We start from the raw sequence: 13,583 nt of genomic DNA on the forward strand, positions 1-13,583 counted from the left end.
TCTTCAATTTTAGGGTCCCTCTGGTCTTTTTAACTCTTCATCTCCTTCTATTACTTTTTAAAGAGAGAGAGCCACATCATGTACGGCACATTGACCGGTCCCCAAACCGGTATCAACACCCCTCGATCCTCTCAATCCCTCCGCCCTCTCATCCTCTCGCATGGATCCCTCGAGTTCTCCTTCCTCGTCCCTACCTCGCTTCATTTCCATGCATCGCAGTTGAAAGACAGCTTCACCGCTTCTTTACCCGAGCCCACAGACGAATTGGCCCAAGATGATGAACCATCATCAGTGACCGAATTGGTCGCCCGTTACATTGGCCATGTGGCCCACGAGCTCGATGAGGAAGATGATGCACAGGGCAACTATGTGGACGTTCTGAAGCTCGTTCTGAATGAATTTGAACGTGCCTTCATGCGCGGTAATGACGTTCACGCCGTGGCAGCTGCGCTCCCCGGCATTGTTGCCAAGAAGAACCAAGTCGTTGAGGCCTACTATGCCGGGCGAGCTGCGGCGGGCCGGCCCACCAAGCCCTACGACTCGGCCTTGTTCCGTGCGGCATCCGATAAAGCCGCAGGTATCTACTCCGTGTTCGGTGGCCAGGGCAACATTGAGGAGTACTTCGATGAATTGCGCAACATCTACACTACGTACCCTTCTTTCGTCGAAGAGCTCATCACTTCCTCCGCCGAATTGCTCCAATCGCTCTCTCACGAGCCCGAGGCTAGCAAGCTCTACCCGAAGGGCTTGGATATTATGCAATGGCTGCAGGACCGGGACGCACAGCCCGATATCGATTATCTGGTGTCTGCTCCCGTGAGTCTGCCATTGATTGGTTTGGTCCAGTTGGCCCACTATATGGTTACCTGCAAAGTCCTGGGCCGCCAACCTGGTGATCTTCTGGAGCGCCTCCTCGGTACTACAGGTCATTCGCAGGGCGTTGTCACAGCTGCCGCCATCGCAACCGCTACCAGCTGGGAGTCCTTCGCCACAGCGGCCCAGAACGCCCTGACCATGCTCTTCTGGATTGGTTTGCGCAGTCAGCAGGCTTACCCCCGCACCTCCATCGCCCCGTCCGTTCTCCAGGACTCGATTGAGAATGGCGAGGGAACCCCTACTCCCATGCTGTCTATCCGTGATCTCTCGCTCGTCGCTGTTCAGGAGCACATCGATGCCACCAACCAACATTTGCCCGAGGACCGCCACATCTCCGTTTCTCTAGTGAACAGTGCTCGCAACTTTGTGGTTACTGGTCCTCCCATCTCGCTTTACGGTCTGAATGTTCGCCTTCGTAAGGTCAAGGCGGCCACCGGACTTGACCAGAACCGCGTGCCATTCACCCAGCGCAAGGTTCGCTTTGTCAACCGTTTCCTCCCCATTACTGCTCCTTTCCACAGCCAGTACCTTGTTTCTGCATATGACCGCATTCTCGAGGATCTGGAGGATGTTGAAATCTCCGCCAAGTCACTGGAGATCCCCGTCTTCCACACTAAGACTGGAGAGGATCTGCGACAGCTAGGCGACAAGAACATTGTGCCCGCATTGGTTCGCATGATCACCCACGATGCAGTCAACTGGGAGCCAGCCACTGTCTTCCCTGGCGCAACCCACATCCTTGACTTCGGCCCCGGTGGCATCTCTGGTTTGGGCGTTCTGACCAACAGAAACAAGGACGGTACCGGTGTTCGGGTCATTCTCGCCGGTGAAATGGACGGAACCAACGCAGAGGTTGGCTACAAGCCAGAACTGTTCGACCGTGATGAGCATTCTGTCAAGTTTGCCGTGGACTGGGTCAAGGAACACGGCCCTCGTCTCACACGGACATCTACTGGTCAAACCTATGTGGACACTAAGATGAGCCGTCTCTTGGGAATTCCCCCGGTCATGGTGGCTGGTATGACTCCCACCACCGTTGCCTGGGACTTTGTGGCTGCTACTATGAACGCTGGTTATCACATCGAGCTCGGTGGTGGTGGTTACTACAATGCTAAGACAATGACGGAGGCCATTACCAAGATTGAGAAGGTCATTCCTCCTGGTCGTGGAATTACTATTAACTTGATCTATGTCAACCCCCGTGCGATGGCCTGGCAGATTCCGTTGATCGGTCGGTTGCGCGCGGAAGGCGTGCCGATTGAGGGTCTGACCATTGGTGCTGGTGTGCCATCTATTGAAGTTGCCAATGAATACATTGAAACTCTTGGTATCAAGCACATTGCCTTCAAACCTGGCTCCGTCGATGCGATTCAGCAAGTCATCAATATTGCCAAGGCCAACCCCAAGTTCCCCATCATCCTTCAGTGGACCGGTGGTCGTGGCGGTGGTCACCACTCTTTCGAGGACTTCCACCAGCCCATGCTCCAGATGTACAGCCGCATTCGCAAGCAAGATAACATTGTTCTTGTTGCCGGCAGTGGCTTCGGTGGCTCGGAAGACACTTACCCTTACCTCTCGGGTACGTGGTCCGCTAAGTTTGGCTACCCTCCTATGCCTTTCGACGGCTGTCTCTTTGGGTCTCGCATGATGATCGCGAAGGAGGCACACACCTCTTATAATGCCAAGAAGGCAATTGCCGATGCCCCTGGTGTGGACGACGCGGAATGGGAGAAGACCTACCAGAAATCCACAGGTGGTGTGATCACTGTTCTGTCCGAGATGGGTGAGCCTATCCACAAGCTTGCCACTCGCGGTGTGTTGTTCTGGCAGGAGATGGATCAGAAGATCTTCAAGCTCGACAAGGCTAAGCGTATCCCTGAACTGAAGAAGCAACGGGACTACATCATCAAGAAGCTGAATGATGACTTCCACAAGGTCTGGTTCGGTCGCAACGCTGCAGGTGAGACTGTGGATTTGGAAGATATGACTTATGCCGAGGTTGTTCACCGCATGGTGGACCTCATGTACATCAAGCACGAGTCGCGATGGATCGATCCCTCGCTCAAGCGCTTGACGGGTGACTTCATCCGTCGCGTCGAAGAGCGTTTCACTACTGCCGACGGCCAGGCATCGCTGCTCCAAAGTTATTCCGACATTGATACCCCTTACCCTACCATTGACAATATTTTGGCTGCTTATCCCGAAGCTGCCGATCAGCTGATCAACGCGCAGGATGTCCAGCACTTCCTACTGCTCTGCCAGAAGCGCGGCCAGAAGCCCGTGCCTTTCGTCCCCGTACTGGATGAGAACTTCGAATTCTTCTTCAAGAAGGATTCTCTGTGGCAGAGCGAGGATCTTGAGGCTGTTGTCGATCAAGATGTCGGCCGAACCTGTATTCTTCAGGGTCCTATGGCTGCCCGCTACTCCAACATCATTGATGAGCCTGTTAAGGATATTCTTGATGGTGTTCACCAGGGGCACATTGCTGGCCTCCTCCGTGATGTTTACGGTGGTGACAGCACCAAGATTCCTGTCATTGAGTACTTCGGTGGGCACCTTATGAACACCACCGAGCAGGAATCGGATGGTTTGATTATTTCGGAAGAGCCGGGCAAGACCACTTTCCGCCTGTCTTCCACTGCAGCCTTGCCAGACTCGGACCGCTGGCTCAGTCTTCTCGCCGGCAACGCCTACTCTTGGAGACATGCTCTGTTCTTGGCCGATGTTTTCGTTCAGGGCCACCGCTTCCAGTCCAACCCCATGAAGCGAATTGTCGCTCCCACCGCAGGCATGTATGTCGAAGTAGCCAACCCCAATGATCCTGCCAAGACTGTTATCAGCGTGCGAGAACCGTACCAGTCTGGCAAGTTGGTCAAGACAGTCGAGGCCAAGATCAACGAGAAGGGACAGGTTAGTCTGACCCTGTTCGAGGGCCGCACCGCCGAGAATGGCGTTGTCCCTCTGAACTTCTTGTTCACCTATCACCCCGAGACTGGATATGCTCCTATCCGTGAGGTTATGGGTGACCGTAACGATCGCATCAAGGAGTTCTACTACCGGATCTGGTTCGGCAACAAGGACGTGCCCTTCGACACCCCCACTACTGCTACCTTCAGTGGTGGCCAGAAGACCATCACTGCCCAGGATGTTGCCGACTTCGTTCACGCAGTTGGCAACACCGGCGAGGCTTTCGTTGACCGTCCTGGCAAGGAGGTCTTTGCCCCTATGGACTTTGCCATCGTGGCAGGCTGGCAGGCAATCACCAAGCCTATCTTCCCTCGCACCATTGATGGAGATTTGCTGAAGCTTGTCCACTTGTCCAACGGATTCAAGATGGTGCCCGGCGCCCAGCCCCTGAAGGTTGGCGATGTCCTGGATACAACTGCTCAGATTAACTCTGTCATCAACCAGGATTCTGGTAAGATGGTCGAGGTCTGCGGCACTATCAAGCGAGACAACCAAGCCATCATGCATGTCACCAGTCAGTTCCTGTACCGGGGTGCTTACACCGACTATGAGAACACCTTCCAGCGCAAGGATGAGGTCCCCATTCAGGTTCACCTCGCAACCAGCCGGGATGTCGCCATCCTCCGTTCGAAGGAATGGTTCCGCATGGACGAATCTGACCATGAGCTTCTGGGCCAAACCCTGACCTTCCGCTTGCAGAGCTTGATCCGTTTCAAGAACACCACTGTCTTCAGCAACGTCCAGACCGTTGGACAGGTTCTTCTCGAGCTTCCCACCAAGGAGGTCGTCCAAGTTGCGTCTGTCGAATACGAGGCAGGTGAGTCGCACGGCAACCCCGTGATTGACTACCTCCAGCGTAACGGAACTTCCATTGAGCAGCCGGTCTACTTTGAAAACCCCATCCCGCTCAGTGGCAAGACCGCTCTGGAACTGCGTGCTCCGGCCTCCAACGAGACTTATGCCCGCGTGTCTGGTGACTACAACCCCATCCACGTGTCGCGCGTCTTCTCCAGCTACGCCAACTTGCCCGGAACCATCACCCATGGTATGTACAGCAGTGCCGCTGTTCGCAGCCTTGTCGAGACTTGGGCCGCCGAGAACAACATTGGCCGTGTTCGTGGCTTCCAAGTCTCACTGGTCGGCATGGTTCTGCCCAACGACATGATCACTGTCAAGCTGCAGCATGTCGGCATGATTGCTGGTCGCAAGATCATCAAGGTCGAAGCCAGCAACAAGGACACCGAAGAGAAGGTTCTGGAGGGTGAGGCCGAGGTTGAGCAGCCAGTCACTTCCTACGTCTTCACTGGCCAGGGCTCCCAGGAGCAGGGCATGGGCATGGAGCTGTATGGTTCCAGCCCAGTGGCCCAGGAGGTCTGGGACCGGGCTGATCGCCATTTCATGGAGAACTACGGTCTTTCCATTATTGACATCGTCAAGAACAACCCCAAGGAGTTGACAGTCTACTTCGGTGGTCCTCGTGGTAAGGCCATCCGGGAGAACTACATGGCCATGACCTTCGAGTCGGTGAACGCAGACGGCTCCATCAAGTCTGAGAAGATCTTCAAGGAGGTCGATGAGAACACCGCCTCGTACACCTACCGATCTCCCACCGGTCTGCTCTCCGCCACCCAGTTCACTCAGCCAGCCTTGACTCTGATGGAGAAGGCCAGCTTTGAGGACATGCGTGCCAAGGGCCTGGTGCAGCGCGACAGCAGCTTCGCTGGCCACTCGCTTGGTGAATACTCGGCTCTGGCCGCTCTGGCTGATGTCATGCCCATTGAGAGCTTGGTGTCTGTCGTGTTCTACCGTGGTCTGACCATGCAAGTCGCCGTCGAGCGTGATGCACAGGGTCGCTCCAACTACTCCATGTGCGCTGTCAACCCCAGCCGTATCTCCAAGACTTTCAACGAGCAGGCACTGCAGTACGTTGTTGAGAACATTTCCGAGACCACTGGCTGGCTGCTGGAGATTGTCAACTACAATGTTGCCAACATGCAATACGTCGCCGCTGGTGACCTCCGTGCTCTTGACTGCCTCACCAACCTGCTGAACTTCTTGAAAGCACAGAACATTGACATTCCTGCTCTTATGGAGAGCATGTCTTTGGAAGACGTCAAGGAGCACCTGGTCAGCATCATCCAGGAATGTGTCAAGCAAACCGAGGCCAAGCCCCGTCCTATCGCCCTGGAGCGTGGTTTCGCCACCATTCCTCTCAAGGGTATCGATGTGCCCTTCCACAGCACCTTCTTGCGCTCTGGTGTGAAGCCTTTCCGTTCTTTCTTGCTGAAGAAGATCAACAAGACCACTATCGATCCCAGCAAGTTGATCGGAAAGTACATCCCCAACGTCACTGCCCGTCCCTTCGAGATCACCAAGGAATACTTCGAGGATGTCTACAGGCTCACCAACTCCCCCCGCATTGCCTCTATCTTGGCGAACTGGGAAAAATACGAAGAGGGCAACGAAACCGTTGCTAAATGATCAATCTAATTATGTTGATATCCTCTCGATAATGTTGTGTTTTTGATAGACCATTTTTTTTTGTTTCATGGGTCATTATGTGATATGTCTCAAAGCCTTGGAGTTTTTACGTGCATGTATATGAGTTTCAGTTCGCATTTTAATATTATTTTCTTCTCTTCTTATTTCATGCCTTGTTCTTGGTAAGAAATATACTGCTGTTTTGCTTTTGAAGTTATTCAGACTTAAAATATTATATGTACTTAGATTAAACTAATCATCAAAAGACTTGTCCTTGACAACGTAAGACTTCAATGATCTGATCTATCTGGCTTACGAGGCCCAATTGATATAAGCGAAACTAGACGCAATGGAACATTCCGATGTACCAATAAGTTTGATGATAAAAAGCATGGAACGTACAGAGGATTTTTTTCTATATATGGACAGGGATATTTGAACATTATTATCGCCCCGCACGGTTGAGGGGACCCCAGTTAGCACGGGGATTGAGCTGGTACCGCACAAGTCGTTTCTTCGTATGCACAGCAGACACCTCACGGCCTAGAGCGTCGTCAAATACCACCTCAAGCGTGCTAGGATGGGGTCGCTTGAAGGGCTGTGCAGGTGCCTTTTCCGGTACAGGCTGGGGATCAGCATCGGAGCTCTTCTCTGCAGAAGCAGGAGCACTTTTCCAGGAGGTTCGCGATCCAGACCGATAGAGAGCAGCTTCAACCTTAGTGACCAAGTCACTAATATCTCTGCCAGCCTCAACGGCAGACATCAGATCTTTTTTGAGAAGAGATAACCATTGATCTTCGTCGCTCAATTTACGCAGGTTTTCACGACTCTTGCCCATAATCGCAGCACCAGCGGTTCCGGGCTTCAAGGAAGTTTCCTTGATAGGTGACCACTGACGGACCCACTCGCGCATGACCTCCCAAATCACCTCCCAGGGCGCATCTGTGCGGATTGAGTTTGGCTTGGTGTGGCTGCGAGTAGAGCGATATCCGAGGTGGCTGAGAGCACCGCGGAAATCGTCGATTGGAGGGGTGGTTGTGTGGAGAACCTTTGCGAGAGCACTGATTGAGAAGTAGAAAGGGTATTTTTCTTGAGCGGCGACGTCCATTCGAGGAATGATGGCAGGGTATGCAGGATCATGATGGTGCTTTGTGCTCGGCACAGGTCGTTTGGGAGTAGATGACTCGAATTGAGATGGTGTGAGGTCCAGGTCTTCTTCGAGGGCAGTGGTCAACATCCCCTCAATCCGAGCACAGGTCTGATATGTCTCGGGATCAGCTCCAGGAAGCATGTCCAAGATTTTCTGAATAAACTGAGGATTGTGTAGCGGGCCACCCCACATGGGTCCTGCAAGATGTGTTTTTGTGCCGCAATGCTCGCAGTGAGGTCCGGCTGTGGGCCCTTGGGACAGGGTGTGGTTGTATATGGGGTTTCCCTTGCGGTCCGTTTTGGATTTGTTACAACCAATGAATTGCGTTGTCCATGCGCCACAGCCGACATCGCAATTGTAGACGAGCATCGTGTTGCCTGCTGTAAATTTGACCTGTGCGGGAGATCGGTAGACCCGAACAAAGACACGAGCGTAAAAGTCAATAGATAGAGACAATAATGGCTCGATAGCCATTCCATACTTAGCTGCGGACATAGCAATGGCATTCAAAATCAATCGCAGGCCACCCTCGTGGGAGTGGAGGCCTTTGATGGGGATACCACCGTACAGAGAGAAAGATTTTTCTGAATAACCAGTCGAGGCCCAGACGCCAGCATCAGTGCAAGTAACACACAAAAGGCCACCATCTTTGGCTGCTTGAACTGCGGCATCCATAAATGGAGCAGCTGTGCCGTATGGATCCAAATCAATGACGTCGAACTTGCTCGCGTTGTCAAGCCCATACATGTAAACTCGAGCATCGGCCAGATTGGGTTTAATCGTTTTGAGATTGTTGTAGTCGATGTTTTTCTTCATGGACTTGATTGCTGACTCTGACAGGTCATTAGCCACAACTTTTGTGACAAATGGAAGCTCCGAAGCATAGCGAAGAGCGCGCAGCCCAGTTGCAGACAAAGCATCAAGAACAGTGAAAGAAGGTGCGGGTTGCTCTAATCGGGCTTCTGATTGTGGTTCTTGGTCAACTGGGGCAGCGGAAACCGGCTGGTCGTTGGTCTCTGTGTTTTCCTTGTGTTCTGCGTTGGGGGCAGGCCTCGGGTTCTCTGTCTGGTCGTCTTCACGCTTCCGTTTCTTTTCCCCATTGCCTGCCTGCCTCTTCAGCTTCTGGGCCGCTTTCTGTTTCTTCAGGTCGATGATATGTTCTCCATGAGCGCGAATGGCTAGCACACTGAGGTCGCGATTGAATTGTTGAATCGGGTTATAGAAGACGGATTGCATTTGGTCGTCATCTTTGAGATCCTTCTTCGTTCCCTTGGAAGCGGCTTCTTGGGCAGGCGGGTTGAGAATCTTCGCCAACCCTTCCTTGACGACATGGTATTGATTTCCCTGGTATTCCACCAGCTGGATCTTAGGATCCTCCATGGCTCTAGAAGTGGAAAAGAATCGGACACAAGATCGGATCGAAGCGGGGGTCAAGCGGGGGAATTGGGCGATGATAAGAGGAGGAACGAGTCTTCGCCTAGCGCATTTCGTTGCTGAACCAAAAATCAACGAGGGGTTCATGAGCGAAGCCTTTCACAGCATGTCGCAAGAGATGTTGAATGCGACGGAGAAAAAGATTCTACGCACGGACCATGTTTGCAGTACACAGCGATACCAGTTTTGTAATTTATATATCAACTACAAACAGTACTCCGTACACCCATGTAGTATTATAAAAGCATCGAAGAGACCAGGAAGCTCTAGATGCATGTAGTACATCACATGCGATTATCGTGGTGATATCAGAGGACAAGCTTTTATGTTTATATGGTAAAAAGAAAGATTTTCATGATGTCTTCAGCCTCTTTTTATACATTAGGATTAAGTTTATATAATATGTACGATCATGAAAATCTCTCACAGCCACTTCCCAATAATCGGGACCTGACTATACATCTCATTCCACCCCTTGGCCTCCCAACCCGCGCCTTCACCGGCACGTCCAACAACACCGAGAGCACCTCCAAGCCAGAGAGCCGCACCAGCGGCGGCGATTCCATTGACAACCCACCACATCTTGCGCTGTCTCTTCGACTTTGTTTCTGTAAATCCAAGGTAGCCATCCAGCGAGCCTTTTTGGCCCCGCTCCTTGCGCGCTGTGGTCACTCTCCAGCCCATCCAGGTTGCCCAACCACCAACGAAGTGCCACACACTGGCAGTCACAAAGAAGAAATAGAAGACATTCCAGAACACAGGGCTCCGAGCAAATCCATGGGCAATATACCCAAGCCCCACACCGGAGCTTCCTCCTTCGACAATCAATGGCGTGGCACGGTTGACCCATACGTGGAATCCAATCAGTGGCGCAACAAAGTACCCAGTGCGTGTCTGTAAAGACATTTGCGGCCAGAAATATAACGTGTTTCGCTGTGCGCGAGTCTCGGCACCATACAGACGTGCTCTACGCGCAGCACGAGTGTTGCGGAGAGCAATTCCCGAGGCAATATGCGCAAGTATAGGAATTGTTAAGACAATATGTTCTAGCCCGGGGGCCTGGTATACCGGTCGTGTGAGCAAAAGGTAGGTTTCGCTGGCGGGGACGGAGCGAGTCACGAGTGGGATAAGAGAGGTGTTGGCGAGATGTAGAATGAAGAAGACCGTAGGTGGGTAGGTTGCGTATTTTTGAATACCGGTTACTAAATAATCATTGTGGTTAGAAGATATAATTCAGCTTTTGTTGCTAGACATACGCCATGAATCCCAGCGATGCCCACTAAGGCCTAGTTTGGGAATCGAAATCCCAGCTCCATGTAGCGTGGGAGATGTGGCCCTAGGAAAGTATTCGCCGCTTTCAACATCGGGGACATCATGGACAGGCGAGGGGTCTAATTCTTGCAAGGAGAGGATAGATTTCGCGTCAATATCCTCTGGTTCGGAGAGCGTGTGGGACGGCATTGTATGATTTTTGATATTTTGGGGTTTCCGAGGGTTTTGGAACAGCGCAAAAATGAAATTCGTAAGAAAGTTACTCGTCAGTCATGCATCCATACTTGCATAGGCAAACTGGGAAAAAGCAGGGAAATGTTGGGGGTGAGGATAGCTGAGTCGCGAAAATACGGCAGCTGTGATAGGCCCGTTTCTCTGCGGGTAACTTTTCAAGGCTAGGTGGAATGACGACGGATTGCCCAGGGTCCATGGTCAGGTGACTCGGTATATATATATGTAATTTTACTACGGAGTATAGTTTGCCGGGTTAGCAATACAATGTTATTGCATAAAGTGCAAATATCTACTATTCCTAAATTATCATCCAAATAGCTACATACATAGGTAATTATTAAAAAAGAGTGCATGATATTGAAACCCCAGACGTAAATGCAGGTATGCTCCACGTCAGTTATTAATACGCACATGGTCGCAATGCCCCGCCGTACGACACGCTGTTTCTGCGAACATCACCTAAGCTCCAGTTGAGGAACAATGGCACCGGTATGCTCTTCTTTTTGGTCCAAATATGGTGCATCGGCTAACAAATATAGCGCGGATCAACGAATCCCGCTCCTAGGGTAATGATTCCTCCAGCTCCACTATCTCTGTTATCGCCAAGCTAACCTGGGAATATTATAGACCGAGTCAGCGCGGTCTGCGCTCAGCTCCTTCACCTGCGCCCTCTGCAATAAATCTTACTCCCGCCATCCGGAATATGAGGCACATATTGGCTCATACGACCACCAGCACAGAAAGCGTCTGCAGGATCTTAAGCAGTTAACACGTGATCCAAATGCTGTGGAGAAGAACCGCCGGGCAGAACGTAAAGCCGATGCCCAAGCTGGTCTGAAAGTCATTGAGACTGTGGAAAATGTGATACCAAGTGGAGGAGGAACGGGTTTCAAGAAGGGAGGTTTCAAAAGCTCATTCGCCACTATCAAGGGAACAGCGACCCCTGCAGCGCCGGTCAAGAAGAACGTTCTAGGAGACGACGAGGAAGATAATAGCCCCAAAGCTCAAGACGATAATCCATCAGATGTGGGCAGACCACAAAAGAGTGAAAATGGCGATGTCGAAAGTGACACCGATGAGGAATATGGCCCAGAAGGACATTATGATCCTCGCCGGCCAACGGACTGTTTTGCTGGGTGTGCTGCTCAAAAGGTCTGATGGATATCGTGGATGCTGGAAATGACTTGCAATCAGTTGAGTATCAAATATGCGACGGCGTTGGATGGTACATGTATGGATATCCTTTTTTCCTTTTTCAGTTACTGGGCAGCAATGAATTTCCATCTAAGCCGTTTAAGCACATTTACGCTGGTCCTGATCTGGATGTAATGGTACATGCTTTCCAAAAGACTGTCTAAAACGGTTGGATAACAAAAACAGAATAAAACAACGACATAAGTTGGAACAGATGAAAGGGTACTAGTCACATAGCTATATTATTGCGAGCTTCTCACTCGCCCTCATTTATTGGCTTACAGGCGCAGAAGCTTGGCGGCCTGAGTGACAATGGTGTCCTCCTGGGGGAAGGCCATGGCCTCAAGGCCAGCGGCGTAAGGAGTAGGAACCTCAGCACCGGTAACACGGACGGCAGGGGCAGTCAGGTAATCAAAGCCGTACTCCATGGACAGAGCCAGGATCTCGGATGAAAGACCGAACATGGGGTAGCCAGACTCAACGACCATGATGCGGCCAGTCTTCTTGAGGGAGGCAATGATGGTCTCAACATCGAGAGGCTTAATGGAGCGCAGGTTGATAACCTCAGCGTCAACGCCGTACTTCTGCTTGAGCTCGGCGGCGGCGGTCAAGGACTGACCAACACAGCGAGACACAGAGACGATGGTAAGGTCCTTTCCGGGGCGCTCGATCTTGGCCTTACCGATGGGCAGGACGAAGTCGTTCTTCTGGGCAGCCTCGCTCATAGGGAAAGCCTGGCCGTACAAGAGCCTAACATTGGTTAGTTCGCGCAAAATCAAGCAAAACAAGTGGATGAAATCTTACTCGTTTTCGAGAACGACAACGGGATTGGGGTCACGGATAGCAGCCTTGAGCAGACCCTTGGCATCCTCAGCGCTCCAAGGGGAGACGACCTTCAAGCCAGGAATGCTGCCGTACCAGGCGGAGTAATCCTGGGAGTGCTGGGCGCCGACACCGGAGGCGAAACCGTTGGGGCCGCGGAAAGTGATGTTGCAAGGCTGGATACCACCGGACATGTAGTGAGTCTTAGCAGCGGAGTTGATAATCTGATCGATGGCCTGCATGGCGAAGTTGAAGGTCATGAACTCGCACTAGATCATGAGCGATTAGCATGCGGTCCTGGATCAACATTCATGTCCAGAAATACTCACAATGGGGTGCAGACCAGCGAGAGCAGCACCAACGGCGATACCACAGAAGCCGGCCTCTGTGATGGGAGTATCGATAACCCGCTTGGGACCGAAACGGTCGAGTAGACCCCTCGTCACCTTGTATCTGTAAAAGCGGAATGTCAGCGTCGGTTTCGATTCAACTGGATCTCTGAAGTGTTGCTCACGCTCCATTGTACTGTGCAACTTCCTCACCGAGGATGAAGGTCTTCTGGTTGAGTTCCAACTCCTCTGCCAAGGCCTCGTTCAAGGCATCGCGAACGGTGACCTGCTTGGTGCCGTTGCCGTTCTCGGTGGCATATCCGCGGCGCAGAATTGAAGGAGCACAGGCGGACTGGCGGAGGTTCGAGCGCAGAGCAGTAGAAGCAAGGCGCGAGGAGAACAGACGGGCTGTTGGGCGGAAAAGTCGGGGAGCTGCCATTGCGGAAATATGATCGAATTGAGAAGACGAAAAACAAAAAAAAGAAAAAAGTATTCAATTAAAGATCGCAGACCTAACCGGACCGCAAAAGCAATTGAATATGAGAACGGAGAGAAGATAAAAAGTGAATACCCAAGGGAAACCTATCGCCAGTCCGAATAATCTTTGAGATGCAAATCCGAAGATGTTGGGCAACACGTGATATCAGATCTCACCGGTACTGTAACTGTAACCATACAGAATTGGAGAGAGCTCAACCTGAGGTCACACATTGTTTTGTTTTGACTTGGCCGTCTGTGAGCTATCAACTTTTACTTGCATAACTACGAGCTCCCTTCCAGATCGTTTTAACACCTTTTATATATTTTATTACTGTAAATTTATG

At 51.6% G+C, this 13,583-nt stretch overlaps 5 protein-coding genes across 5 annotated transcripts; 2 read left to right on the top strand and 3 right to left on the bottom strand.

The window, feature by feature from the left end:
- Nucleotides 1-78: 78 nt before the first annotated feature.
- N7479_008255 (tetrafunctional fatty acid synthase subunit FAS1) lies at nt 79-6,324 on the top strand (the record flags this gene model as incomplete). The annotated part of the gene is made up of 1 exon (XM_057255949.1): nt 79-6,324. One exon carries the CDS (start codon nt 79-81, stop codon nt 6,322-6,324), a length of 6,246 nt encoding a protein of 2,081 aa, XP_057109811.1.
- Nucleotides 6,325-6,769: 445 nt separating this feature from the next.
- Nucleotides 6,770-8,854, bottom strand: N7479_008256 (tRNA (guanine26-N2)-dimethyltransferase; the record flags this gene model as incomplete). The annotated part of the gene is made up of 1 exon (XM_057255950.1): nt 6,770-8,854. One exon carries the CDS (start codon nt 8,852-8,854, stop codon nt 6,770-6,772), a length of 2,085 nt encoding a protein of 694 aa, XP_057109812.1.
- Nucleotides 8,855-9,331: 477 nt separating this feature from the next.
- N7479_008257 (MCP1 family protein) lies at nt 9,332-10,369 on the bottom strand (the record flags this gene model as incomplete). Its single annotated transcript, XM_057255951.1, has 2 exons — nt 9,332-10,110; nt 10,165-10,369. The coding sequence occupies 2 exons, from the start codon at nt 10,367-10,369 to the stop codon at nt 9,332-9,334; spliced, it is 984 nt and encodes a 327-aa protein (XP_057109813.1).
- A 525-nt stretch (nt 10,370-10,894) lies between these two features.
- On the top strand, nt 10,895-11,572 carry N7479_008258 (putative C2H2 finger domain protein; the record flags this gene model as incomplete). Its single annotated transcript, XM_057255952.1, has 3 exons — nt 10,895-10,903; nt 10,954-10,980; nt 11,042-11,572. 3 exons carry the CDS (start codon nt 10,895-10,897, stop codon nt 11,570-11,572), a joined length of 567 nt encoding a protein of 188 aa, XP_057109814.1.
- Nucleotides 11,573-11,886: 314 nt separating this feature from the next.
- Nucleotides 11,887-13,198, bottom strand: N7479_008259 (pyruvate dehydrogenase (acetyl-transferring) subunit E1 beta; the record flags this gene model as incomplete). The annotated part of the gene is made up of 4 exons (XM_057255953.1): nt 11,887-12,358; nt 12,413-12,699; nt 12,760-12,883; nt 12,945-13,198. 4 exons carry the CDS (start codon nt 13,196-13,198, stop codon nt 11,887-11,889), a joined length of 1,137 nt encoding a protein of 378 aa, XP_057109815.1.
- Nucleotides 13,199-13,583: the final 385 nt, after the last annotated feature.

This window comes from Penicillium vulpinum (assembly GCF_028829585.1).
Source record: "Penicillium vulpinum strain IBT 29486 chromosome Unknown utg000003l_segment0_segment0, whole genome shotgun sequence".
Lineage (NCBI taxonomy): Eukaryota > Fungi > Ascomycota > Eurotiomycetes > Eurotiales > Aspergillaceae > Penicillium > Penicillium vulpinum.